This window comes from Theropithecus gelada, chromosome 14 (genome assembly GCF_003255815.1).
Source record: "Theropithecus gelada isolate Dixy chromosome 14, Tgel_1.0, whole genome shotgun sequence".
In the NCBI taxonomy this organism is placed as follows: Eukaryota; Metazoa; Chordata; class Mammalia; order Primates; family Cercopithecidae; genus Theropithecus; species Theropithecus gelada.
Window position 1 is genome coordinate 109017467 of NC_037682.1, and position 27734 is coordinate 109045200.

The following is a 27734-nucleotide window of genomic DNA, read 5'->3' on the forward strand; positions in this document are numbered from 1 at the left end:
TTGCAGATGCAATCAAGATGTCAGTTAAGATGAGGTCATACCAGAGTAAGGCGAGCCCTTAATCCAACATGACTGATGTCCTCATAAGAAGAGAAGAGACCCACACAGAGGGAAGAGGATGTGAAGCCACAGGAAGAGAAGGCCATGTGGTGATGGAGGCAGAGATTGGAGTGATGTGTCTACCGTGCAGGGAACATCGAGGACTGCTGGCAACCACCAGAAGAGGCAAAGAAGCCTCCTTCCCTTTCAAGAGCACATGGGCCTGCCGACACCTGGATGTCAGAGTCCCAGCCTCCCAGAACTGTGACAGAATAAGTTCCTGTTGTTTCAGGCCATGCAGCTTGTGGTACTTTGTGACAGCAGCCACTGGAAGCTAATGCAGGGATCCAGTGTGTGATGAGACCTTCTCAGTGCAGAGTGCCTAGGGATGCTAGCCAAGCCTCTGCCCCATGGAGCTGCGACAGGGTAGGGGGGCTTCCTAGGTACCAGGTTGTATGGGCTTCACATTCCCTGCTCTATGGGGAGTACACCCCCTGTTATGCTCCCAGCCCCAAAGGCCCCAGCTGGCGGTAGGCAGGCAGGTGCAGGAGTGTGCAAAGACCATGCCCATCTTGCCCCCGATATCCTCCCCAGCACCTGGCTCAAGCTCTTTGCTGTGAAATGGATGAACAGTGCCAGGGCTGGACATGAGCAAACACAGACAGGAGAAGATGCTCTTTAGAATCGAATTCTCCTATGTCTCAAGTCTCTGTGGACTTGAGAGGCCCAGAGGACCAGGCAGGGAGGGGCGGGTGGGGGCTCAGGCTTCTAGGTGAATCTGCACTCAGCTCCCAGTCTCATTGCTTTCTGGCTCAGGACAGGACACCTGCCAGTCACACAAGTCATGAGTCACTTTAGCAGGGTGGGAGCCTTAGGCTTGTCTGGTCTAGTACACAGCTCTAGGGAGGATCCTGGCAGAGTGTCAGCCAGCGTCTGGCTGCTCAGGGCACCCCGTGTCACCTCCACTTTGACACGGTCACAGTGAACATGTCACCCCTCCATTCCCATGTACTCCATTTCTATTGGTGGGGCCATCATCCTCATCTCTCAGCGTGGAGCCCTCATCAAGGCCTGGTATTTGTTCCTTCAGAGTGACTCTTAGAGTTCCATTTTCTCTCCATTCCATGCTGAAGATCTTAATATCATTCCTATCATCTAGTGCATCATGTCCAGACTTCAGAACCATACTTCCCATTCCTCTAGTCTCCAGCAGCCACCCTCTGGTCAGGTGTGCGCCTCACTGCCTGCCCGGGCTTCCTGCCCCCAGGGTCTTTGCTTATGCTCCTCCTTCTACCCGGATGCCTCCTTTCTCCCTTTGCCCTTCCAAACCCAACTCAAGCCCATCCCTCTGGGAAGCTCCATCTGACCACGTCTGTCCACCTCGGGTTTTTCCTTCTGTAACCTCACATCACACTTCTAGTGCCGAACATTTTAGCACGTGATCTTGTCTTGTTTCCCGGAGGTCAGTTCCAGCTTCCTAATGAGTCTGTACTTTCCTGGAGGGCAGGAATGGTGCTTCAATCTCACCTTTCTCTCTGTCAGTCTTTGTCACCAGGCTGGACACCCGAGGGCTGCTCAGGAAGCACCTGGTTATTGCTTGGCTGATCCAACAATTTATCGTGGCCCCACCATTCAGAGGGGCTTCAGCTGTAGCTGGGGGCACAATTCTGGGCTGCCCACTTAGGGCAGGGTTTGGAGGCACTGCTAAGCCCTGTGCCTGCCTGCATTTTCTTATCTATTAAATTGAGCCACCTCATGATAACCTTGACTCTCTTTCGTCTCGGAGCGTTTGCTGGCACCTTCACCTTGACTGACATATAGGATGCAAACAGTTTTGTGATTAATCTGGTCTCGCCCTTTATGATACCTTGGAGCTCAGATTCATCTGGGAACTCTTCAGCGCTGTGGTCATGGGGACTGCAGGGATGAGAGTGAAGTGGTGGTGATGTGCTTTTTGCCACCACTGGCTAAGGCCTCTAAGAAGGAGGTAAGAGCCCAGATGAGATCCTTAGGGACAAGCACTTTTAAATTGGAACCGGAGGATGCATGGGCAGGTTCATCCCTCCTATCCCTTCAATAAAACCTCCTTGCTTGTCAGGGGACCAGGGCGAGGATGGAGATTGTTCCACATGGAGACTGTTCTATTCGACCTTGAAACTTTTGTACAAACGTCCGCTTTGGGGTTAGGTTTGGGATGTGATGTGATTGTTCCAATGATGCTGTTCACATTGGGAGGTCAGTAAGATCTCCCACTTTTCGTTGGTTCAGCCTTATCTTCATCTTTCCTATTGCTCCCCAAAAAGGCTACAGCTTCTGAATGCTGGGGCCTGGAACTGGCGACACATGCCCTCGAGTCTCCACTGGCACAACAGAACGCAACCCACTTGCTGAGCTCTAGTCATGCCTTAGTGGGCGAGGGAAAGGGACAGGAGGATGGTGACCCCTCTGAACAGAGGAGCAAACTGAGTCCCTGCGAGAAGGACTGTGTCCAGTTTACCCAGGGCATAGCGAGGAACCCTGGGACATGAACCAGGGTCAGAACCTTTCTGTCCCCTAAATGAACCATTTGTTTTGGCCTCCCTGGGCTCTGCAGAGGGTTGGGAGAGCCTGCAGCCGGCTCAGGGCTGCAGACTTCCTGGCGAGGGCTCAAGGAGGTTTGCTGACTCCTTGCTCCTCTGAGAATGGGGGCCACAGCGGGGAGCCTGGCCTGGTGAGAGGACGTGTCCAGCCTCTCTCCTTGCCTCTGTTTAATGAAGCAGGAGTCAAAGTGTTGCTCCTTATTCTGTGAAGTTTCAAAATCAGTGAGGCCGAAGAGCCAGCCGGATATCATTGCCATGGAAATCATCACAATGACTCATTCTCTCTTCCTCCCCTCCCTCCCTTCAGCGGCGGTGGGGGTGGGGGTGGGCACTGGTCCCCAGGTCTCCAGAGGGGACTCCCTAGCTTGGCATAAGCCAGGGAGGGACCCTTTCTGCTGCCTGGAGGCTGGGCAGGTGAGGCCGACTATGATTATTTCCTGGCTGGAGAGAGCAGGTGATGGTCCCCCAAATCCCACAGCTGTGGCATGGCCAAGCATCAGGCCCAGGCCAGCATAACTCAGCACCCAGGCCTCAGCCCTTGAGTGCTATCCTGCTTCCTCCCCCTGCTACTTTCAGATCCAGCAGAGAGTCTATACCATCCACCCCTTGCCCAATCAGGGGGACTCATAAGGGGAGAAGGGAAGAGCAGAGGGGGTGACCTGTGAGCCCAGATGGGATTGGACTAGGCCTGTGGGCTGGAGGTCAGTCAGCCAGTCAGTCCCCAGTGCAGACTCCAGAGTGGGCAGAGGCCCGTGCTGAGCGGGGTGCCAGGAGTGAGAGTTCTCACCCAGGGAGGGGAAGACCAGCCCCAGCCCCCAAGGAGCTTCAGTCTGTGACGAGACAGGACCCACCACCAGGGAACACACAGGAATATCTTGGGTCAGTTGTTTGCCCTCTCTGGTGCCTCAGTTTGTCATCCGTGCTGAGAGGGCCCTTGTGAGTATAGTGTGTGGACACCCAATCCATGTGCCCAGGCTCCACTTACATGCTCTGCCAACAGCCGTCCCTTAGCTCTAGGGGTCACGGCAGAGGCAGTGCCCATCCATGGCAGGACAGTCTGTGGAGGAGGCCTTGGGAGGTCTTGGAAGCAGGCTGGGGGCATGCAGGCAGGGAATTCCCTGGGTGCCTGGACTGTGATCTAGAAAGGGATTTGTGGGCTCTGAGCAGCCATTTCCTTGGGCTTATAGACTCCTTGCCCTGTGGAAGGGGCGGGGCCCCAGTCCCCCAGGTCTCAGGGAGGTGCTCCTTCTGTTTGACAAGAAGGAATTTCCTTTGGGCAAATTTGAAATGAGGACCATCTTGGATCACCAGACGCACTTTTCCAAAGTTTTGCATCCTGACCTCAGTCCCAGTGGCCAACCAAGGTGGGCGACCTGGTCCACAGAGGCCCAAGGGCTTCCTTTGCTAGGCCTGCCCCCTCCATTTCTCAAGTCCCCATGGGAGTTTGGCCCCAAGCTCCCCTCTCCTGATGTTGTGGCTGTGCAGCTGGGTGTATGCTCGCTGAGGGCACTTGGACCTCACTTTAATTGGTCTGACATTTTGCTAAACAAATAAATCAAAACTCAAACCAAACAAAGAGCCCTTTTGGATTTATTTGGCTATGGGCTTTGTCTAGAACCCAATCACTGGTGCCTTCACAGAGTGGAAGAGTCTGGGAGGTCCAATGAGACCTGTCTAATAAGGTCACCTGCTGGACAAGAGGGTGGCCGAGTCCCGGGAGGGCACTCACGCGATGGCTGCCTCAAAACACAGCCAGCCTCCTTCTCCCTGGGACTAGGCAGCTTGGCTTTGTACCTGCCTCTCGTTGAAGAATTCTCTTTGAAGATGCTTTATTTTTTCCCCATGTGTCAGTTGAAGGGGGAATTACTTCCCCCTCCTTTTGGTCATTATCTCGCTTCCTTTTTTAAAAAATATATTTTAAAAGGGAGATAAAAGGCAGTTCTGTGGACATGGTATTTTATTCTGTTAATTACATTTATTTTCAACCAAGTTCTGGGAGGTGGTCTGGTGCCTTGAAAAGACTGCTCATGCTGCTAGAGTCATAGCTAGTCTGAGCTGGAAGGGAACTGGGGTCATCTAGTGACTAGATCTTAATTCAGGCCTCTCACTGTATGGATGAGGAAACAGGCCCAGAGAAAGGAAGGGACAGCTCACGGATGCAGAGCCAGTGGGTCTGAGCCAGGACTAGCACCCAGCCTTTTTACTCTGTCTGTGTTCCTTCTACCAAACCATCAGTCCATAGAAGTAAGTTCTGGCCTCAGCTGGGACTATACTTAACCCAATCACCTTGATCTAATCTCTGACACTCTCTGAGAAGGAGCTATTGCCTACCAACTTCACAAGCAAGGTATGGGAACAACTTTGTAAACTGTAAAGTGCTGTACATGCAGGCGGCAATGCTGGACTGTATGCTCATGCACTCGTGAGTTCAGCCCACACCAAGACCCAGGAAGGAGTGGGGACCACTTGGGCCTGGTTGGTTGCCATCAAATATGTCCAAGGACTTGGAAAACCACTTGCCTGCTCTAATAAACCCTTAGCTCCCTGCGATCCTGAAAAGGGTTCTGCATAGCAGTTTTCCAAGAACTAGCTTGGGAATTCCGACTCCCATCCAGACCTTTGGACCCCTGGAACTCTTGTTTGGAGCTTAGTGTCAAGCGTCAACTCTACATAGATAGAAAACATTTAGCTTTCTAAAACATTCTCCCCATCACTCTCTGCCAGACACCTTGAGTTCCCTCAACATAGGACATTCACAGGCCTTCCTGTCTCCACACCGTGCTGTTTCTGCATCCCTGGAAGGGCATGACCTCCATCCCTGCTGGCCCTTGTCCAAATCCTTCTCATCCTTCAAGCCCTAATTAGAGACTATTGCTTTTGTGAAGCTTTTCTTGACACCTGCTTCTTCACCCCCAGAGTTAAAATTGATGACTCTGTCTCAGATTCTTTCCGTATCACCTTGCTTGTAGCTTTTTAAGGCATTTATCATTTTGTGTATCATAGTTGTTTTGGGTGTCTGTCTATTTCCTCTTCAAGATTCTAAATTCTCTGAGAACGGCAGCTCTGTCTGACTCATCGCCAGGTTTCTAGCACCTAAAACTAATGACTGCTAATTATTGAATGTGTATTTTGTGCCAAATACTGTATTCATTCCTGTAAGTGCATGGTCTCATTTAGACCTCATCAATGCACAAAGTACTACACAGTAGTTCCAGACTTACAGGGGAGGACACTAGGGCTGACAGATTGTTGTTCTGGACCCCACAGCTATCCGGTGGCAGAGCTGGGCTTTGAACCCAGGGCTGTCTGGCTCTAAAGTCCGTGTTTTTAATCACCACACTTTATTGATCTATTTAGTGAGTGCTCAGGGAGCACCATTAAGTGAGTGCTGAGTTATCTCTGGAAGCTGCAGGGATCAATGGTATAGACACTCCCCAATAGAAGCCAACCACAAACGTCCGATCCGACACTTGGAGGCTTTCTCTGCTGTTATGGTCCCTTTGATAGATTTATTTTCTTCCTTCTGCTTGGGCAAAGTGGGGATTAAGATCAGTTTGCTTTCCAAGAGTTCATAAAAGTGTGAGGTCTGGAACGGTAAAGTTATTTTGGGTCAAAACTTTCCCGAGTGTGTTAAGGGCATTGAGGCAAACCTTGAAATTGGCGTTGCAAATGGTAGATCTTTCTGTGGCTGGCTCTGCAAGTGGGCGATGGTATGGGCGTTTGAGATGGACAGAGGGATGACGAGGAGTGGTTTCCCCTGCTGAGGGCATGGGTGACCGGGTCCTGAAAGTTCTACCTACCTGTGTCCTTTAAACTGAAATCAGAATGGGGGAGTGGGAGAATTGCTATCAGGTTGAGGAAAAGGAAAGGAGGGAAAGAAAAGAGCAGGCAAGGAGAGAGGCTGTGCAGGGCAGTAGCTGGGGCGGGTTACTTGGAACAGGCACCTGCCTCAAAGCAGCAGGGGGCAGAACAAGTGTTCCAAAGAAGGCCAGGCACGCCAGAGGTCCACCCAGTGCCCACTTCCACCCCCCGACAGCATTGCATTGTCATAGGAGCGTCCTCTGGCAGCCAGATACAGCGCAGAATCATGCAGGCTGCTACACGAAGACAGTCAGCCCCTCCAACCCCAGACAGGGGCCCTGACCCTGGCAGCCTCCCTGACCGCTGCCCTGCAGCCTCCAATGTCCTCGGCCCTGCCTCTTCCCCTCCTGGGTGCCCCTCCCCTTCTGGGTGGCATGAGGGCCTCTAGGATGGCTGGGGCAGGTCACTGGGGAGAGTGGGGCCAGAATGGGAAGGGTCATTTGTGACAGGGTGTGAGAAATGGAGGATGTATCAGAGGGAATGTGTGCGTGGTGAGGCTGGAGAGCAGCCCATCTGAGGGCCACGCAGGAGCCATGAGTGGGTGCTGAGAGCTGCTGCGGGTGATTGGAGGTGCCTGAGTGGGATGACATGACCCCAGATGTGGAGAGACAGCAGCTGTAAGAAAGGTGTGTCGTCGGCCCTACCGGGAGAGAAGTGAAGGAGCCCACCAAGGCCTGCAGATGAGGACATGGGGGAGGAAAGGAAGGAGGAAGCCAGGTCCAGGTTCTGCCCGGCAGTGACTGGCATAGTAGGAAACTCCTGCCATTCCCTTGGGAAGATGGGGCCCCATAGGTGAGCCCCAGCGCGTGTCTGGTGCGTGAGGTTTTGTGCAGCATGTGTTCAGGAGGTGGCCCTGGATTTACCAAATGTGCTCCTTCTGAACTTCTCAGAGCACTTTGCAGCTGCTGCTGGGTTGCAAAGTGAGGATGGCATAGAAAAAGTGCAGCCCCCCCAGGGGAGGTGGTTCGCTCAGGGGCACAGGGCATCAGCGACCGCCTGAGGCACGCGGGGTCTCCTCACACACAGCCCAGCTCCTGACCACTGTGTCCTCCGGCACCCGCGACCCCTGCGTCTCCACCTGCCACAGAGCTCAGTGGCAGCTCAGTGGAATCCCCCAACTTGAAGGAAAAGGCAAAGAACAACTACAGCGAAAAAGCATTATGAGTTTGGGAGATGAGGAGGGTTGCAGAGGTGCCTGCTCTTCCCCCGCCTCGCGCAGCCAGAATTAGCCAAGCTCTCCCAAGCTGAGGGATGTAGATTGATTGCCTGGTTTTATTAAGGACAAAGTGCTTTTTGATAGTGTGAGGGAAGCGGCTCCCCAGGGCGGGGATTCCGGCTCGGAGCTCCCTGAGCATCGATCGCTGGGGCTTCCCTGTCTTGTGCTGAGCTGAACGCGGGCTTTGGCAAGTGATAAAGAAGCTATGATTCTTAAAGGCGGGCACTCTGGGGAGAGGCTGGGCAGACCACACGCGGGCCTCTGCCGTCAGCCGGCTTTCCCACCCGCACCCTGGAGGGATTGCCGCTACAGATAACAAAGCTGGCCAAGCCATGAAATCTTTGCCGGCCACTTACCATACCGGTTGCTTCACTTACACCATCTGACTCGCCCTTGACATGAAACGTAACAGGTGAGGCCCTATTACGAGCCCCGCCCCCTGCCCATGGTGTAGATCAGGAAAATGAAGTAAGTAGCACAAGGCCAAGTACGCTCATCAAGGTCCCAAGGCATTAAGTCCTGGCTCCCAGATTCATACTTGGCCGGGTCAGACACTAACACTCAGGCCCTTATAGCCATGTCTTGACATGGGGCCAGATGGACATGGCCCTTCTGATGTGATTCCCAGGGACCCATTATGCAGACCCCCGCAGTGTAAAGCAAGAAGCTCACCTAGTAGGGATGTCTGTACGAGACTTAAGAACATCCTGGGACGGCAAATGAGCAGTGTACTTCTTTTTTTTTTTTTTTTTTTTTTGAGACGGAGTCTCGCTCTGTAGCCCAGGCTGGAGAGCAGTGGCCGGATCTCAGCTCACTGCAAGCTCCGCCTCCCGGGTTCACGCCATTCTCCGGCCTCAGCCTCCCGAGTAGCTGGGACTACAGGCGCCCGCCACCTCGCCCGGCTATTTTTTGTATTTCTTAGTAGACACGGGGTTTCACCGTGTTAGCCAGCATGGTCTCGATCTCCTGACCTCGTGATCCGCCCGTCTCGGCCTCCCAAAGTGCTGGGATTACAGGCTTGAGCCACCGCGCCCGGCCTGCAGTGTACTTCTAAGGCCGTTGAGGCCTGCTCTGGGTGGGGGGATTTAGAAGCCGTGGGTACAGCACCGAGTTGTAATGAGCTGCATTGGTCCTTGGGCTTTTCCAAAGCAGCTTCCTCTTTCCATGATCAGTTCCTGCAGAACTCACAGCAATTTTGTGAGATCAGTGGGCTGGGAAGAGAACCCTCGAACAGGTGAGGAAACTGGAACACAGAGAGGGGAAGTGACTCTCCCAAGGTCACTCAGCTCATTAGGCTGATCTGGAATTGGAACCCAGGTTTTCTGACCCATAGGCCCTTCTTCTACATTGAGTATATGCTATTTTCCTTTCTAAGCCACAAACAGGTTGTACACAAGCAAGTGTATATCAACTAGCAAAAATAAATGGTTTGCTAGGATTATTCAGATTGAATCGCCAATCTACAGACCAAAGTAAACAGGATGTCACATGATATTGCAGCAGAGCAAATCACGAGCTTATTATGACCAGAGTAGGGGTGAGTTGGGGCCTTTCAGGGTGAGGCCCCTGTTTTAGATGACAGTGCTTTCGAATGCCCCATCTGAGGGTCCCAAGCCCCCCTCTGACTGGGAAGCCTTCCTTCCTCCCCTTTATAGATAAAACAGTGGAGACCAAGAGAGTAGGCAGGGAGAGTGCAGAGCCGGGGCTTGGCTGTGATTTGGGGGTGCTGGGGGTCTGTGCGGGGGCAGGACTCACTCTTGACTGTGAGGAACATGGACTTGCTGATGTCGGTGCCTACGCCGTTGCTGGCCTGGCAGAGGTAGTAGCCAATGTCCTCTTCTAGGACGTGGCGGATCAGCAGCGAGCTGTTGGGCAGGATCTGGATGCGGCCAGTGAGGGGCACAGGGTGGTACTGCTGGGGGTTCCCGCTCCCTGGAAGGAGGCAGCTGTTAGGAGGGCGAGGTGTGTACTGGGGCATAAGCTGAGAGTGCCCCAGGAATGGCCCTGACACCTCGCTCTTGCAGATCGAGGGCTGTTTCGTAGCAGAGCTGCACCATCCCCAAAGTGCTGAGGCCACACAGCTCCCAGCAGACAACAGGAAGGACCCCCCCTCCCAGAAGACGGGCCTTGCCCCAGCTCTGATTCAAGGAGACTGGGTTGGGAGTCTCAGCTCAATGCCCACTTTGACACTGGCATGGAGCTTCTTTGGGGTGAATTCCTCGGAGAGGAAGAAAGAGCTGTCTTTGGGCCAGCTGGCTGCAGGTGGAGAGAAGACTGAGTCTTCGAATGGCAGTCGTCTGGTCTTAGGCAACCAGGCCTGGGAGAGAGGCCAGCATCCTCCAAGGGGGCCTTGTGGGCACCTCCTGCCCCTCCATTCCCCAGTGTCAGTTACGAATACAGTTTAGGATTGGGCCTTAGTCAGAAAGCAAAGGCATCCTTGGGATGAAATTGGGCTCCAAGAAGGACCCTGACCCCAGAAAAGGTTGACTGGTGAGAAGCAGGGGGCTTCCAGGTCTGGGGCCCCAGGGCAGGGTGGGGTAGGGAAAGCAGGTGTACACTGAGTTCTGGGGCGGAGGCAGGAGAGGAGAGGTCACGTCTGGGGGGACAAGAGGAAATAGGGGGTCAGCATGATGGCTTTTCCTGGTCCACAGACCCCCGGGGGTGGCTGAGGATGACTCCAGGTAAGGTGTAGCCTGGGGTCCGCTGGGGTGCAGACCCAAGGACTCCCACCCAGGGCTAGGAGTTGCCTACAGGGAACAGGTTCAAATCCCATCAGAGCATCCCCCTTTCCCCATCCCTGCCCTTCTTGGAGATTCTGGCTGGGCCAGGGGCTTACCCTTGGCATGCTTCCACATGACCTTGGGCGGGGGGTAGCCGTCCACCGAGCAGTTGAGCACACCAGCTTTGCCATAGATGCCGTCCTGGTTGTTGGGTTGCACCACAAATCGAGGGGGCACTGCAGAAAGAGGGAAGGTAGGGAAACAGACCATTTCAGTCTCTGATGGGTCTCCTAGGGCTTGGAGCACCTTCTGTTTGAGGTCAGCCCTGCCTGGGCCATTATAAAGTTGGAAGCAGGCAGCTTCTGAAACCCAAGATGCTGAGAGCTTTTGTCGACTACTGGGTAGGGAGTTGGGAGTTCTGAGTTCTGATCCTGCCTTTACCACTGGCTGACTGAGCAAGTGTCTCTCTGCTCAGGGCTTTGGTTTCCTGCCCTGGAAAATAAAGAGGTTTAGGCTCCAAGATCATCTTGAAGGGCGCTGCTGGAGCCCACCTTCCATAAGCCTGTGATTGGAACTGGAAATCTAGAGACTGCAGTAGCAGCAGGCAGCTGGCTCCTCCCTCCCCCGAGGCTGGCCTGTCCCTGCTCACCGCGCACGATGAGCTGGCGCTCCCGGCTCACAGTGGCCGCTGCATTGCTGGCGATGCATGTGTAGTTGCCGTTGTGCTTGAGGGAGACACTAGAGATCTGCAGGGAGCTCATGAATTCCTTGCTCTCGATGGTCACGCCCGAGCCTGAGATGATCACCTGGCCGTCCTTCCTCCAGGTGATGCGGATGGGCATGTCCCCCGAGGACACCACACAGGGAATGTAGAGCAGCTGGCCGATGGAAGCGGGTGGGAACTCGAAGGGCTGGATCAGAGGGGGCACTGGGAAGGCAAGGGGGTGCTGCCGTCGGGACCCTGTGCGCCCTCGCCTGGCCGGCAATGCTGCCTTACCTGGGGCTCTGGGTTGGGCCTTGAACAGAGATACCCTGGGGAACTGGGGCCTCGTTCTCCTATCCATGCAGGGTCTCCTAATGGGGCCTGGCTCCTGTCCCTCTGCCCGCCCAGGCTGGGATCCACTGTCTCTGTTCAGGGCCTTGGCTGGCCTGAATTCACTTTGACCTTCCCATGTGTCCTGGAATTTGATTCATGCCTGCTGACCTCTGCTCACCTTTCCCTCCAGCTTCCCTGCTGCTCCTTGGCACCCCTGTACCCACCTTCTCATCCCAGTGATGCAGCTCACAGCTCTCTGAGGGCCTGGGATACAGGCGAGGTGCCCGGTGGCAAGAGAGGAAGCACGGTGCTGGGACTGTCCCCCATGCATGTCCTACGGCTGCTCATCTGAAGCCAGAGCACTTAACTCTGCATCTCCCACAGGGTCCTCAGCCACCTCACCCCTCTCTATTGTCATCGAGTGTTAGGACAGGCGAGTGGAAGCTCATATCACTGTGCAGTTGCTTTATATATATGATCTCACTGGATCCTCCTACCAATAATGTCCCCATTTTACAGATGAGAAAACTCAGGTTCAGAGCAGAAAAGAAATTGCCCTAGGTTGCCCTGGTCATAAGATATGCCCATGGAATTTAAAACCTGGTCTGCTCTCCAAGTCCATGTCTCATCACCATGTGGCTTGGTTGCCTCTCTGAGAAAGCCCCAGACATGCCCAGACAAGAGGTAAGGGATCACTTTTTTTTTTTTTTTGAGACAAGGTCTTGCTCTGTCACCCAGGCGGGAGTACAGTGGCATGAACATGGCTGACTGTAGCCTCAACCTCCTGGGCTCGAGTGATCCTCCCATCTCAGCCTCTCAAGTAGCTGGGAATGCAGGTACACACCACTGTGTCTGGCTAATTTTTATTTTTATTTTTTTTTAAGAGACAGGTGTCATTATGTTGGCCAGGCTGGCCTCAAACTTCTGGTCTCAAGTGATCCTCCCACCTCAAAATCCTAAGTGCTGGGTTGACAGGCAAGAGCCACCACACCAGGTCCAGAGATCTTTTTGTCTTGTAGGTGAGCTTCCTTGGGTGGCAGGAAAGAGCAGAGAGGAAGCCCTGTCTTCTGCAGGACAACCAGTTGGTTAGATGCTTCTGGGCAAAACACCATCCACCCAGCCTTCCTCCTGCTAGAAATGCAGCCTGCACCCCCCTGCCAACACTGCCTACGTCTCAGCCCCTTGGGGGCCTGTCTGGAGCCTGAGTCGATGTGAGATGGATCCTCCTTTCTCGGCTCTGGCTAGAGCATCAGCCATTATCTTTATGATAACTCAATTAGGCTGCAGCGACTTCCCCAGCAAGTGGGGGAGAAGAGAGTGAAGGAGATAGACAATTAGCTTAACAAGGATGAGCACCCAATAGATGAGATCTCCTTTCTGCAGTCGAATAATTAAATTACAAGGCCACACAGTCCTCTAGCCTTCTCCCAGGCACCAGCCCCACCCCTCCCTAGAAGCCTGCTACTCTCCACCCTGGGCCCATCCAGAGTGGCCACAGTGAGGGATGGGCTCTGGGGGGAAGGATGGATGGCATCAGATGCATGGCCCTCCACCCTCAGGGCACCCCTGCACTTTCAGGGCTCAGAAGGGAGCTGCCTGCAGGGAGCAGCCAGGTGTGGCCATAGAAAAACCCAGGCAGCCCTTTGGATCCTGGGAGAGTTCTTGATCAGGAGCTGTAGGTCCAGAGGAAGTGATATTTAGGAGGGATGTGGCCTCTGTGATCCTCAGTGGGGCCCTCAGCTGACCCTTCCAATGTCATCTTCCACCTCGTGCTCACTCTAGCCTGTGCTCCCACCAGCATGCCGTGAATGCCACAACCGCACACCTCAGCCTGCCTGGGCGAACACCACTGGGCGTCTGTCCTTCTCATCCCCCAGTACATGGGCTCCTCACCTACCAGCTGGCTTTGATCCACCTTATTCCAGATCCACCTGGAACCTAAATCCCAGCCAGCTTTTCCGGGGTTCTGGTCATGGCCCGGACCACCTCATCCCAGTCTCTGGCTGCCTCTTTTCCTGGATTAGGACTCTGCCCCCAGTGTTCTGAGTGGTTTATTGGGCCTTAGACATCTTCAGATAGATTTCTCTTGGGCCCTGACTCTAGCAATGGCCCAATGCCCATTCCTGAGACCTCCCCGAGATTTCTCTTGTTGGGCCTCTGCTGACCGCCCTCCTAGTTTGTGTGTGTGCCTAGGTCAGATCTACGCCTCCCAGCTCTCTTGGGCTTTCTGATGGATTGTAGCAGAGACCCAGATGTGCTGCCCAGTTTGTTTCCTTAGGCCTAGAAGGACCAGTTCTGGCCAAGTCCTCCTGCCCACAAAGGCCTCCTGGGAAACTCCCCTGGGAAACTCCCCTATATCCTTTCAGATCTGCTCAAATGCTGCCTCTTCTGTGAAGCCCACCTTCTTTCCACACAGCCCTGCAGACTTCGGTCCACACCTGGATTAGGGCACGCATCACATGGCCGTCAGGGTAACTGCATTACCCCTCCCTGGGGTAACTCCCTGTATAAGTGCTTACATAACTAAGACTTATTCATCCAGCAACTGGCAGGTGCCCAATGAATGCTTGTCGGGTGAGGAAACGAATGAACTTGTGCCTGAATATCATTTCCTAGGGTGACCTCAGAAGTTTACCTCTGGGGGCAGAGGGTGCGGCAAGCACAGGTTGGGGGCTCAGCCAGAATAAGAGGGAGCTCTGTGCTGCTCCTTGGGATGCTTTGGGGTTCTGGAACCTTGGTCCCTTGGTCCCTCCTAGGGGCCAGGCCCTTGCTGTCACAGCACCAAACAAGCTGCTGTGATTTGAGAGCTCTGTGTATGCTTGAACATGAGCAAGGGGAGGGTGGAGGCAGTGACGAGGGGCTGGAGAACAGGATGTGTGGGCAAAGCAAGGTGGTTCAAGGTTCTGCAGAGCCGAGAGAAAGCTAAGGGGCTGTGGAGTCTGGAGGGCCAAGCCTGGGTGGAGACGGCCAGAACACCACGTTTCCATTGAGGCCACAGCCAGTGGATAGAGACAGTGAAATCAGGCGAGAAGGTTTAGTTCAGGCAAGGAGAAGACTGTCTCTCTCAGTAAGGAGGAATTTAGATAATGGAGCAAGTTACTAAGGCAGGTTAATTCATTAATTAACTAATTCATCTAATATTTATGAAATGCTGCTCTGTGAAGGTATTATGCTCCGTGTGGGCTGGGGAAAGTAGAAACACACTTCAGCTACAGAGAGAGCCTCGGGGAGCTTCTCATTTACTAGGGAAGGCAAGATACTTCTCCAAAGATGACTGGACAAGGACTGCCTGGATATGCAGATGCTGAGCCCAAGCAGAGGGCGATGTCATCCGGGGGGGTGACTGCAGCTTCATGGAGGAGTGGAATTTGAGCTGAGAGTTAGAGGACACACATGCTTTCAAACAATAGATGGGGTGAAGGAGACAGAGGAGGCTGAGCCAAGGGGCTGTCATTCCTTCTGGTCTTCTGAATAACATCAACAGCTCGGAGAGGCCACTGAAGAAGAAGTAGCCAACATCCATCCTGGGAGTTAGACATGCAGGTGTGCTGGCCCCGTGCTCCCAGAGGGCTGTTGGGAGGCAGATGACCAGATGACCTCCCAACAAGGCAGGCTCCTTGCTCCCCTCCACCCTTGCTTCTGGGGGATGGGCAGGTGTGATGCATGGCTGGTGCTCCAGGTTAGTCACTCACATCCGGTCAATACACACACCGGGCGGCCTGGAGGGGGAAGAAAGCCCAGGGATCCTGGCTCCTCCACCAGCTCATTCAGTACTAGGAGTGCTGTGAGTGCGGTTTCCAAAGCAGAGAGGGGGGACTCCTCCATATATGTACATATGTACTCCTCCCCATACGTACAGGCTGTCCAAATGGGGCTGCCTTCTGACCTGTGAGTCAGTGGCGCCCTCTCCAATGCTCAGGGCTAGTAGCCGCATGCATGCTTGGACATTTCCACCTCTGGGAAAGCCATCCTCCTGGAGGTGGGGTCTGACCACCTGCACCCCGATTATGACCTGGGCCCTCTTTACTGTGGAGTCCAGCCTATAGACCTGCCCCTGAGTCCCAGCGTGTCCCCTAGCAGGCAGCTGGATGTAGGGGGCATGAATGCCTCACAACCTGGGGCTTTCTCTCCAGAAGCCCTGCTCTGGCCATAATCATCTTTAGCAAGGTGCTGCAATGGCGAGGAGGCAGAGGCCTGAGTGGCTGAGAAGACACAGTGGTCGAGGCAGGCCATTCAGTGTCCAGTCACCATAAAGCTTTTATGGCCACTTGTTTGGGAGTGCTGCACAGAGGAAGGCGTGCTGACCCCCAGCCCAGCTCATAAACATTTTATGGTGTCTCTCATGATCTCTCTCTGAGATGGAGCCTTTTATTTACTGCACCTGCTAGCAGAGTGCGCGCCGTGGGAAGTCGGGGCTTCTCTGCCCTTGCAGCATGGAGATGGGGCACTAGCCATGCCTGGAACCCAAAACGCCCAGTTCCGGACTCTGCTACCCATTCAAGTGACTATGGGAAAGGCACCTCCTCATCAGCATCCTGTCTTACCTCAGTTTTCTCATCTGCAAAACGGAGCGGTTGGACCAACTAATCTCTGAAGTCAGACACTGATTTTCTAGTTAAAACAAGTCCCATATTTTAGGAATAACGATAACTGACTTAAGTTTTTTACACAATCCTCTCTTCTCAGGAAGCCCTTCCCGGATCACCTTACTGGACTTTGCAAACCTCCCTCTCCTCGGCACTCTCAGCCTCTCTCCTGTTTGACAGGAGAAATCTCTGGGGTATTTGCCATAGGATCCCTTTCCTCACTAAAATGTAAACTCCCTGATGGCAGGGATTTTTGTCTATTTTGAGCATAGCTGTATTCATAGAACCTAAAATAGTGCCTGGAATCTAGTGGAGGCACAGTAGATGTCACTGAACGAATGACATTCGTGGTCATTATCCTCATCACCACTACCATCGTCACCAGCCCCGTCTGTCCCACGGGAGACTGCTTGCTCCTTTGTTACTGGCTCCCTTGGCTGAGGAAATAAGGTTGTTGGTAGCGGCTTCCTCGGTGTTCCTCCCCCAAATGGCATGCAGGCCATCTCCTCCTAGGAGCCTGTTGTGCCCCTTTCCTGTGGATCCCAGTGAGGTTCCTTCCAAACCTCCACCTTCACCAGTAGCAGGCACTTGGCCAGGTGGCTGACTCTCCCTTAAGCTTATGATCATAGAAACCCCCGACCCACTCGTAAGGCTGGGAGAGGGTCTCTGGCACATGCTCCCAGGCATACGGCAGAGGCTGGATGGAGCAGTGCTGAAGCTCAGCATTGAGCGGCTAGGGAAAAACGAGGGAGGGAGGGAGCGAACATGGGCATTTGGGAGAGAGGGTGTTTGTGCGTGGGTGGGTGTGTCCCTCTTCCACTTGTCCTCCACAGGAGCCTGGCACCACCTCCCTGTGCTGGTTCTGCTGAGCATGGGCAGAAAGCACCTCTTGGCCTTGTTTTGGCTCAAGAAGCCCTCAGAGGCTCAGATGTAGGAATGGAGATGTTTCTTCACAGAGCCAATGCCAAGGGGCCCCAGTTGTAGCCCTGCCTTCCTAGTTAATTAAACATTCAGCCTGCAGGCCCAGAGACGCTTTTGTGCTACATTATTTTTCAGCTACAGGGGGCCCTAAAGTCACCACATCTAGGTTTGGTCTGCATGCCCTCCTCTTAGCATCCTGCCAAGGATCTCTCCGGATGACCAGAGACAAATACCCACCTCCCCTGCGGCCTGGCTCTCCTCTGCCAGCCAGTGTCACATGTGTCAAGGCACACACAGCCCCGAAAGCACCCTCCACCCTCCCTCCTCCCTGCTCCTCCCACTTTGCTGGGCCACAGCAGGCTCCCTTGGGCAATATTTCATATGGTACCACCTGCAACCACCTTTTGGGCTCAGGAATGTTGCCTTACAGGAGGGCCCTGGTGGTCAACACACTTGTGTATGTGTAACTGCTGGCGTGCATGTATATGTGTGTGCACTCATGTGTGAATGGGCTAATGTGCTAATTTGCTGCACGTGCATGCAATACGTACCAGGGTGCACACGCACGAGTGCTCACACACAGGTCTCTGCACACATGTGCATGCGTGTTGAGCATGTGCTGCTGTTCTTAGCTTAGTGTTTGAAAAATTCGTTAGAAGGCAAGCAGTCCCAGAAGGAATGGAGTCAGCAGTTGTTTTTCCAGCTCATGGAGCAACCTGGGTTTCAGCCCCACCCTGCCCACTGACCCTTGGCCTCACAGAGAGCTGGGGTGGGAGACTTCCAATTTTATCTCACATTTCTGGTGCTCTGTCCCCCCTGTCCCTGCCCCCCACTCGCCCTTTTCTACTTTCTAGCTCTCTGCTCTGAACCTTGGGTGGGATGCACTTCCTAGTCGGGCAGCAGCAGTGGGGTCTGGAGAGCTGCCCCCAGGCCCATACCCTTCTCCCCCTGCAAGTCAGGGCCCCTGCCATGCCCACGGCACCTCCTCCACCTCCCTCCCCGGGTAGTTCTTGGAACAGCGCATCCGCTAATCAAGCAGTGTGATCATAATCAGCTCTGATGGTTCTTCTGCAAAAGTGCATTCTAATGAGGTGGGAGAGGGAGTCAGGGAAAGAATGGGGATGAGGGGGCCCGAGCTTTTGGAGTGGTGGGGACATGTCCCAGAGCCCCTCACACCAATGCTACTTCTTGGTCTAGAGAGAAAACAGGTGACTACACCCCTCTCAGGGCTGGATTTCTGGGATTTTTCAGACCCTGAGGGTGGGGAAGGGGGAAGGTGTGCATACAAGTGTGTGTACACACACATACACATATGCCTGCTATGCACAGCTTATGCTGGGTGCTGGGGATTCACACGTAGCCAGGGCATGGACTCTGTCCTCTAGGCTCACACACACACACACACACACACACACACACACCCCTCCCGCCCCCGCCTTCCCTCCCTCTCCCTGGGCTGCAGAGACACTGTCGCTCAGCACCATCACAACAGGCCCAGCGAGTCGCTGAGACGGAATGCATCAGATTCAATTCATTAGGACTGATCACTCCCTGAATAGGGCTGAATAATTGATGAGCAGAAGCAGCTTTCAGGATGTTCCGAGTCCTCTGAGGCCCGCTGCAGCCCTGTTATTATTTTTTTTTAAGCCAACAAACCCGACCAAACGCTCGCCAGTGAGGGCGGGTGAAGGGAGCGAAGCAAAGGTTAGATGTTTTAATATGTGATGTTTACACTGTAAACTCTCGGTCCACTGCTTGTAGGGGAAATGGATACAGGCGGCCCGGCCCCGTGATGCTGCTTAAAGGAGGGAGGCTGAGCTGTGTACACAGCCACCAAGATGATTTGTCCCGGATATCGGGGAGGGGGGATGTGGCCTGGGGGATGTGAGGTCCCTGGTGGCATGGCAAGGCCCCTGGGCTGGGCAGAGAAAGTGGCCAGGATGCCCTTCCACATGGCTCCTGTGCAACAGCAGGGAAACGGGTGTTTGGCTGTGAGGGTCTCCTCTCTCCTCCCAGGCCTCAGATGGCCACAGTCAGGTTTCCTAGTAAGTCCTCAAAGTAGACTTTGAGAGTCCACTTTTAGCTGGGAGCAGTGGCTCACGCCTGTAATCCCAGCACTTTGGGAGGCCAAGGTGGGTGGATCATCTGAAGTCAGGAGTCCGAGACCGGCCTGACCAATATGGGGAAACCCCATCTCTATTAAAAATACAAAAATTAGCTGGGTGTGGTGGCGTGGGCCTGTAGTCCCAGCTACTCAGGAGCCTGACACAGGAGAATTGCTTGAACCTGGGAGGAGGAGGTTGTAGTGAGCCAAGATCACGCCACTGCACTCCAATCTGGGTGACAGAGCAAGACTCAGTTTCAAAAAAAAAAAGAAAAGAAAGAAACAACAACAACAAAAGAGAGCCCACTTTCTTTCCTGGGCTCAAAGTGAGGTTTCCTAGTAAGTCACTCCAACTCAGCCTAATGTCTCAGTTTCAGTTCAAAGCACACACTGTCTGGCACTGTGACGGGTGTTAGGCACACGAGAGGCGTGTGACTCTGCTCCCGTGCACTGATGGCAGGAGCTCGGGGAGAAGTCCCCACCCAGCCTTCCACTGCCACTGTTCAGTCCTTCCGGGGGCCACCAGGCCCTTCCACCAGATGCCCAGTGTTATCACATGCTCGAGGGTCCCCCACAAACGCTTCCTCTTCCCATGCGTCCCTCTTGCTGCTGACAGTGTGTTCCATGTCGCTTCCAGTCTTGGGCAAAGCAGTAGTCAGGGCGTCCCCAGGGCCCTCCCCCGCTGCCAGGGCCCCTTACCAGGCCTGGACCCCTCTTTTCTTTTTCTTCCTTCCATGGGCCTCCTGCTAGCTTTCCTCTCCTGGTCAACGCTATCCCTCTCTCTCTTCCCTTGGGGATACAGAGGGGGTTCTCCCCAGCTTCCCCTCCCCACTGCCCTGGGGTGACACAGATGTTCAGGAGAGGGAAGCCCCATGGTGACAGGGCCCTCAGAGTTCTCAAGGACTCTTGTCTCTTCCACACCCTCCCTGGCAGTCCCAGAAGCTCTATGTCTTTATTCCTAAGGCAGGGCATGGAGCAAACAGTCCTCCCTCCAGCCTGTCCTTTCCCTGGCTCACGGCCATTCTCGGTTGGAGCCCAGGTTCTGGAGTTATGCAGACCTGGGAAAGATTCTCACACCAGATGGCAATTTACTTAACTTTTCTTTCTTTTTTTTTTTTTGAGATGGAGTTTCACTCTTGTTGCCCAGGCTGGAGTGCAATGGCGTGATCTAAGCTCACTGCAACCTCTGCCTCCCAGGTTCAGGTGATTCTCCTGCCTCTGCCTCCCAAGTAGCTGGTATTACAGGCATGTGCCACCACACTCTGCTAATTTTGTATTTTTAGTAGAAACGGGGTTTCTCCATATTGGTCAGGCTGGACTCAAACTCCTGACCTCGGGTGATCCACCCACCTTGGCCTCCCAGAGTGTTGGGATTACAGGCGTGAGCCACCACGCCCGGCGTTACTTAACTTTTCTATGCCTCCACTTTCTGCCCACAAAACTGGGGAGGAAATGTTGCCTGCCTTAGCTGAGTGAGCAGCTGTGGGGTTGAAGACAGCAGTGCACGTGGAGCATGGAGCACTGTGAGGGGTGCACAGTGCACCTGCTGCAGTGACAGTGGCAGATCATTATAACCATCACAGCCTGCTGCGATAGCCCAGGATGATGACTGGAGATCCCCAGACCTCCCTTCCTCCCAGGCAGAGCCCCAGGCTGAGGTCTTCATGCTTCTGGAACCTCAGGCTGCGGAGGACAACCTGTCTGCGTATCCTCCCCAGGCCTGAGCCCACCCTGGCTCTTCACAAAGAGACATAAGCTCTTCAGCCATCATAGCCATGGCTGACTCGGTACCCAAGCCCTGCAGCCTGGTTTTCACTGGCTTCTCCTTAGTCAAGCCTGGGGTATCCACCTCCCCAGCCTGGCCCCAGAGCAACCAGGCCACCCTCCTCTCACACACCATCCAGACAGTCTCCAGGTCTGTCAGTCCCAAAGAATATATTTGGGGGCTTCGAAGACCTTCACAGCCCCAGAACCAGGGAGACATCATCATTGACTCACATGCTCATGTATTTTCTCGTTTATATTCACTCATTCATTTGATCCACAGACTTAGTGAGTGGCTACCCAGTACCAGGCATGAAATGCAGACCTCACCCAGGTGGGTGTCAAGGGCCCAGGAGGGAGGAAGCTTTTTTTTTTTTTGGACACAGTTTCACTCTTGTTGCCCAGGCTGGAGTGTAATGGCTCACTCTTGGCTCACTGCAACCCCCACCTCCCAGGTTCAAGCGATTATCCTGCCTCAGCCTCCCAGGTAGCTGGGATTACAGGCATCTGCCACCACGCCTGGCTATTTTTTGAATTTTTAGTAGAGACAGGGTTTCACCATCTTGGCCAGGCTGGTCTCAAACTCCTGACCTCGTGATCCGCCCGCCTCGGCCTCCCAAAGTGCTGGGATTACAAGCGTGAGCTACTGTGCCTGGCCTGAGGGAGGAGGCTTGTAAGCACCACCCAGTACTTTCCAGGCCTGAAGCAGTACTAGAAGGTGGAAGGGTGTTCCCAGTCCTGTAGAAGCAGCCTGTGTACTGTGTATCCCACAGGGAGTCAGGGCTCCAAGCGTGCTCTCTCAACCCTGGCCTCCTGTTGCTGGTCTCTTGTGTGGGCCCGCTGAGCTCCTGGGGGCAGAGGCCCCATGCAGCCCATCTCTGGCCTGGCCTCTCTCCCAGAAGGCGGCCTGCCTCCTCTGTCTGTAACTGACCTGCTCATGCACCTGGGGTGCGTGCTGTCTTGTTCTGCAGCCCGAGGAGGAACCCAGATGTAGAGGGATCTCATGGCCTGTGTCCACCCACAGTCTTCTGCCCTGCTCCCTTTTTTCTGAATGCCAAGCTGGGGCCTCTCTTGCTCAGGATTGCCTATTGTTGTCTGAGTCCCACCTGGGGAGGGGCCCGTGCATCCTGGGTGGTCAGGTGGGCAGGGGCCCTGGCTGGTGAGGGAGGCCTACCTTTGACAGCCACGTGAACGCTCTGGCTAATGGAGAGCTGGGGCTGGATGAGAACGCTGCACAGGTACTCCCCCTCGTCCATGCCTTTCTGCACGTCAGTCAGCTTGAGGGTCCCGTTCTCAAACACCACCTGGCGGTGGTTGTCCGGCAGCAGCAGGGCATCCTTGTACCACTTGATGGAGTAGTAGGGATAGCCGATGACCCTGCAGTTGATAAGGGTGTCCCGCCCGGCGACTGCTGTGATGTTCCGCATGGCCCGGATGCTGGGGGGGCCTGGGCAGGAGTCAGGAGGGAGGAGGAGGAGGAGGAGAGGGGCATGTGCCGCCGTCAGCCAGGGACAGCCGGGCACCACCCTGCGTTGCTCTTCTCAGGCACTCGGCCCCTGAGACTTTCAGGGGGCCGACATTTGGTGGGGGCACAGGGATGCCTTTTTACAAAGCTACAGACAGGGGCTGGAACTGGGGGGGTGCCCACAGTCTGTCCAGCACTCACTATTACTAGCTTCAAAGAGTTGCAAACAGACGCAGTATATACACGCCTGGGCCAAGAGCCATTCCCCTAGTGAGACAGGGATAGGACCAAGCTGCAGCCCCACCAAGGAGTGACTGGGATTTGGGAGGGCAAGTTACTCAGTTATGGGGAGATTAAGATTTTGGGATGAAAGTGGAAAGGTAGAGATTTTGTTGTTTCCATTCTACTTGCTTATTTTTGATCTCGTACCCCAAAGGAATTTAAGTTAACTACTTAAAGACAGCAGGAAGGTCTCGCCAGGTGAGCTGATGACTTTCGGTCAACAAGTAAATGTGTATTGTAGGCCCCTGGGAAGGAGCTGTGAAAGGGGTGCCGATAGTGCTGGCCGGGGAGAGAGAGTGTCCTGGGCTGGGCCTGCTGGGCAGATGGCAATCTAGGGGTTGGAATGGGAGTTCAGAGGCTACCAAGCAAGACAGTGCTCCACAGGGTACAGGGTGCACTCTGGGCTTCAGGTCCCCATCTAGAACAGGAGGGGCCCAACTGGGAAATCTTCCAGGGCCCCACATCTCTGTCCCCCTTGCAATTCAGAGGAGAGATCAGGAGGGTGGCCAGATGGGAAACCCGTACTTCTGTGGGGGGTCCAAGGCCTCGCACAGGCAAACTTAACATGAAACTCCATCTTTGCTCCTTTTCCTACCCCTGTGGCAACCAGGAGTGCCCCTGGATCAGTGCCCCTTCCCTTCCTGCTGTCCCCCTGCTCCTCTGCCCTGGGGTCAGGGGTCAGCAGTAGGGTCAGATGAAGACCAATCAGACCCCACGGGGCTACAAAGAGCTTCAGCGGAGACTGTGTTCTCACCACAGTGACTTGGAGAACTGAGATGTGGGGACGATGCCCCTGACGGCTCCTTTCCCCACTCTTGGAGGCTGCCTGCTTTGGGACACCCCCAGCCAGGCTCAGCCTCTTACTCTTGATGGTGTGAGCCTTGCGGGAGAAGATGATGCCCTGGCTCCTGGTTGCTCACACCTCCTGGAGCATCTGGGGGGCTGGCTCAGTGGGAAGACACAGGGAGCACAGCTTGGGTGGGCACCCATGTTAAACGCCAAACCTGGTCCCCAGCCCCTGCCCTGTCTTGCCCTTACGAGGCCCTGGTGGGGCTGGCAGATATCAGCAGGTGCTTAGTATACTTAGGCCCCAGAGAGATTTGGTGGGGAGGAATGGGCTAGAGGGTAGGAGGAGGGGCTGGGCAGGTTGGATTTCTGGAGAGGGGGAGGGAGGAGGGGGACTGGGGAGGTGAATGAGGGTGAACAGTACCAGACACACACACGCACACAAGAATGGATGATGGCGCTTGAGGAGGGCAGGGAAAGGGGACGAGGGAGGGGAGAGAGACCTCTACTAAAATCAAAATGACGATTAATAATAAGTACTAATCAGCACAAGAATAATGGTAACCACAGAGATGGCAAAGGAACTCAAAAACCTATTCTGATATTTAAATGTAGACAGGCACCTCTTACGTTTATTCGCGCCTGATATTCAGCACTGCCCACCGAGTTCCGCGCGGTGCACCGGTACACGCCCCCGTCGCGGATCTGGGGGCCTGTGACGTTCATGTGGCTGATGGTGGTGCCATCCGACATGGTGTACTGGTTGGTGCGGTGGCTGCCATCCCGCACAATGGGCTCGTCGTCGAGGGCCCAGGTGACTGTGGGGGGTGGGGCGCCCTTGGCCGCACACATCAGTGAGAACTGCTCCCCCGGGTTGACCACCTTCTCGCTGAAGGACGAGACGATGCGGGGCGTGCCGTCTGCAGGAGTGAGGAGCCCCCTTCAGGGTCACCAAGCCACGGAGAGATCGTCCCCCCAGCCACCCCACCTCAGCAGGGGAGGAGGCAAAAAGCAGCCGTAAGAGCAAAAAAGAACTTTTGTGTACATCAATTCTGCTATCCACAGCCCCAAGTGGTGCCAGTTACTGCTGTACGTGGATTCAGGCTGTAGGGTTTGCATCCTCCCTCAATCACTTATTAGCTCTGGGTTTTTGGGCAAGTGGCTTAACCTCTCTGAGTCTTTGTCTCTTATGGAGGGAGGATGGGGATAACAGCAATCATGTTTATACCCACCTCATGGATATTCTGAGGATAAAATGAATTAATGCATTTCAGATGCTTCACACAGCGCTTTGTAATTTCTTAATAAATGCTGGTTCCTCTCAACTCTTCCACTATTAATAAAGACACAAGCTCAGAAGTTAACTGCTTAGAACCACCTATGGAACCGTCTGGCCCTGTGGAGTCTGATTCCAGTTCCCTCTGCGTGGGACCTCCGGAGGGGGTGGTGGTGCTGCAGGCCTGTTAGCACAAGGCCTTAAGTCTGAGGCTGAAAGTGCACAGAGGCAGTGGCAGTGAGGAGTCTTGGCCGGGGCTTAAGTCTTGGCTAACAGAATGACCCTGGACAAGACAATTAACCTCTGTGCCCTGGCTTCCTCACGTGGAACACGGGGATGTAATTATTAACCCTGGCCATCCTTCCGCACAGGATCGTTGAAAAGGATTAAAATAGGCATTAAGTACTTTAAAAGTAGGCCAGGCATGGTTGCTTATGCCTGTAATCTCAGCACTCTGGGAGGTTGAGATGGGAGGATTGCTTGAACCCAGGAGTTTGAGACCAGTCTGGGCAATGTAGGGAGACCATGTCTCTAGAAAAATTGTAAAATAAAACAGCCAGGTGTGGTGGCACATGCCTGTAGTCCCAGCTACTCAGGAGCTGAGGCCGGGAGGACTGCTTGAGCTCAGGAGTTTGAGGCCGCAGTGAGCTATGATTTCATCACTGCACTCCAGCCTGGGCAACAGAGCAATGAGACCCCGTCTCTAAGAAACAGAAACAAGAAACAAAAAGGAAGACAAATGTTTGTGTGGTCGGGGTGAGGAGTAAGGGCTTAGGTTCCTGGGTGCCTCACACCTTCAAGGAGTGTGGACCCACAGGCCGTGACGGGGACACCTGGGGAGGATCCCAAACCTGTGGGGCTTGCTTGGGTTTGGCTGGCATCTTTGTTACGACAAGCCCCTGGAAGGAACAGAATTGTGTTGCGTTTGTTTTGGTGGCAATGAAGGAGGAGGTGGGGAACCATTAACCTTGTTTGTAAGGACAGGGTTTCTGCCAGCCCCCACCGCACCTTTGTACAAATGAGAAAGTGGTGCCTCCTCTGTGTGGACAGAGCCCAGTGCCAGGGCTCATGGCTTGGAAAATGAGGTGCAGGCTGGATTTCAGTCCTCACCTACCCTCTTGGCTGGGCAACATGTGCAGTGAACAACCTGAATAACCATACACAGGTGTGCTATGTAAGGAACCCTGGGTGGTGGCAGCTTTAAAGGAGGAGAGAGAGAAACAAACAGGTAAAACCCAGGATGTTGGTGAGACACAGAGCCTGCCTTGAAGAGGTCTCAGGCAGGGAGAGGAATTGCAAGTCCAGAGGTTACTGGCACTCTTCCAGCCTCTGAAGACTCCTCTAATACTGAAATTCTAGTAATTTCTGAGGGCAGAGACAGTATAGTATGATGGTTAAGGGACCTGAACTCAAATCTCTGCTCTGTCCCTTGGGCAGAGCTGTGTTACCTCGGGCAAGTGACCAAAGCTGCATTTTCCTCAAGAGCAAAATGGGTAACATCATTAAAAAAAAAAAACCAGCTCCTCGGAAGAAAAAGAAAAAAAAAAAAAAAAAAAAGGCCTCAGCCCAGGCGGGAGGATCACTTCACCCCCAGTTCAAGACCAGCCTGAGTAACATAGTGAGACTCTGTCTCTATAAAAAAAAAAAATAAAAAAAAAATAAAAAAAAATACATAAAAAATTATCCAGGTGAAAAATTATCCTTGGACATTAGCGTGGTGCAAGGTGGTCCCTGCCCACAGTCCCAGCTACTTGGGAGGCTGAGGTGGGAGGACTGTTTGAGCCAGGGAGATTGAGGCTGCAGTAGGCTGTGATCGCACCACTGTTCTCCAGTCTGAGAGACAGAGTGGGACACTGCCTCAAAAGAGAAAAAAAGATAAAAAAGATTTAAATATAAAAAAGGACCTCCACACAGGGCCCTTAGGGTGAGATGGTGCATGGGCCTGGTGTGTAGTAAGCACTGGTTTAACGCCTCCTGGCATTGTTCCCACCTCAGCAGGAGGGAGGGCATGAGCTCGGCAGCCCTAACCTGCCCCACCATGTCCTGGCGCCCCAGCTCACCCTCGAGTGCAATGATGGCAAAGTCCTGGGCGGTCTGGGCCTTGCGGGTGGCGAAGCACTGGTAGGCGCCGGAATGGCTCTTCTGGGCCGAGGTGATGAGCAGCGTCTCGTTGCTGAGCCCGCGGATGGAGATGGCCTCGTCGGGCAGCACCAGCTCTGTGTTGCGATACCAGCGGATGGTGAACTCCGGGGAGCCCGTCAGGGCACAGGAGAGGATGACCGTGCTGCCAATGCCGGTCTTCAGCTTCTTTGGTGTCAGGGTCACATGAAGGGGATCTGGGCCGGGCCAGGGAGTCGTGAGGGAGAACGGGGGGGAGGAAAGAACAAAAAAAGGGCTAACTGTGAGTGGAGTGCAGCTCGGGGCAGTCAGGGGTCACAAAAGGCCCAGGTTCTGCCTCCAGACCCCTTGTGTGGACTGGGACTGTGGAATTCCTCACTCTAATCCTCAGTTTACTCATTTGTTAAATGGCAGGCTCAGATTGAGGGATCTCTTGGTACTTGTTGTTCTGATGGCCTGTGCTCCCCTGAAACGTGTCCCTGTGCCCGGTGATAGCGTGAGGCTCCCTCTGGCTCACTGAGGAGGGCGGAGACTTGACTGGCTCATTATCCTCCCTGCCACCCATCTCAGAAACCAGGGGGGCACCCTTGGCCCAGCAGGCTGTCTCCCATACTTGCAGAGATAACCCATTGCTACGTGCTGCTGGTCTGATTTCCTCTAGATGGATCTGTGGACCCCCTGCTCGGCATCGCCCTGCGTCACCCCACTGCAGGCCTGGAGCTCCCAACCTGGATCCACACGGCAGTACTGCCCTGCTTCCCCCTAGCTGTTCTCCATGCTGCAGCCGACCACTCGCTGCTCAGAACTTCCATGAGTCCAAACAATTCAGCATGGCATTTGAGGCCCTCAAGGCCCTGAGGGCCTGACTCTAGGGGTTCAAAGGGGTTCCGTTGTCACCAAAGCCGTAGGTCTTTAGAGCACCAGCAACCTGCCTGTGATTTCTGCATACCCTGGGCTGCTTCTGGCCCCAGGGCCTCACCT

At 54.2% G+C, this 27734-nt stretch overlaps 1 protein-coding gene across 1 annotated transcript in view; it reads right to left on the bottom strand.

The window, feature by feature from the left end:
- The window catches only part of DSCAML1 (DS cell adhesion molecule like 1), a 367266-nt gene that overhangs the window by 66928 nt on the left and 272604 nt on the right, over positions 1-27734 (bottom strand). Inside the window, exons 6-11 of the mRNA XM_025355527.1 lie at positions 26696-26971; positions 23983-24279; positions 22001-22273; positions 11065-11343; positions 10532-10651; positions 9451-9627 (exon numbers count right to left, since the gene is read on the bottom strand). Of these exons, the coding sequence (XP_025211312.1) occupies positions 9451-9627; positions 10532-10651; positions 11065-11343; positions 22001-22273; positions 23983-24279; positions 26696-26971 (1422 nt within the window). The remainder of the gene's footprint in view (positions 1-9450; positions 9628-10531; positions 10652-11064; positions 11344-22000; positions 22274-23982; positions 24280-26695; positions 26972-27734) is intronic.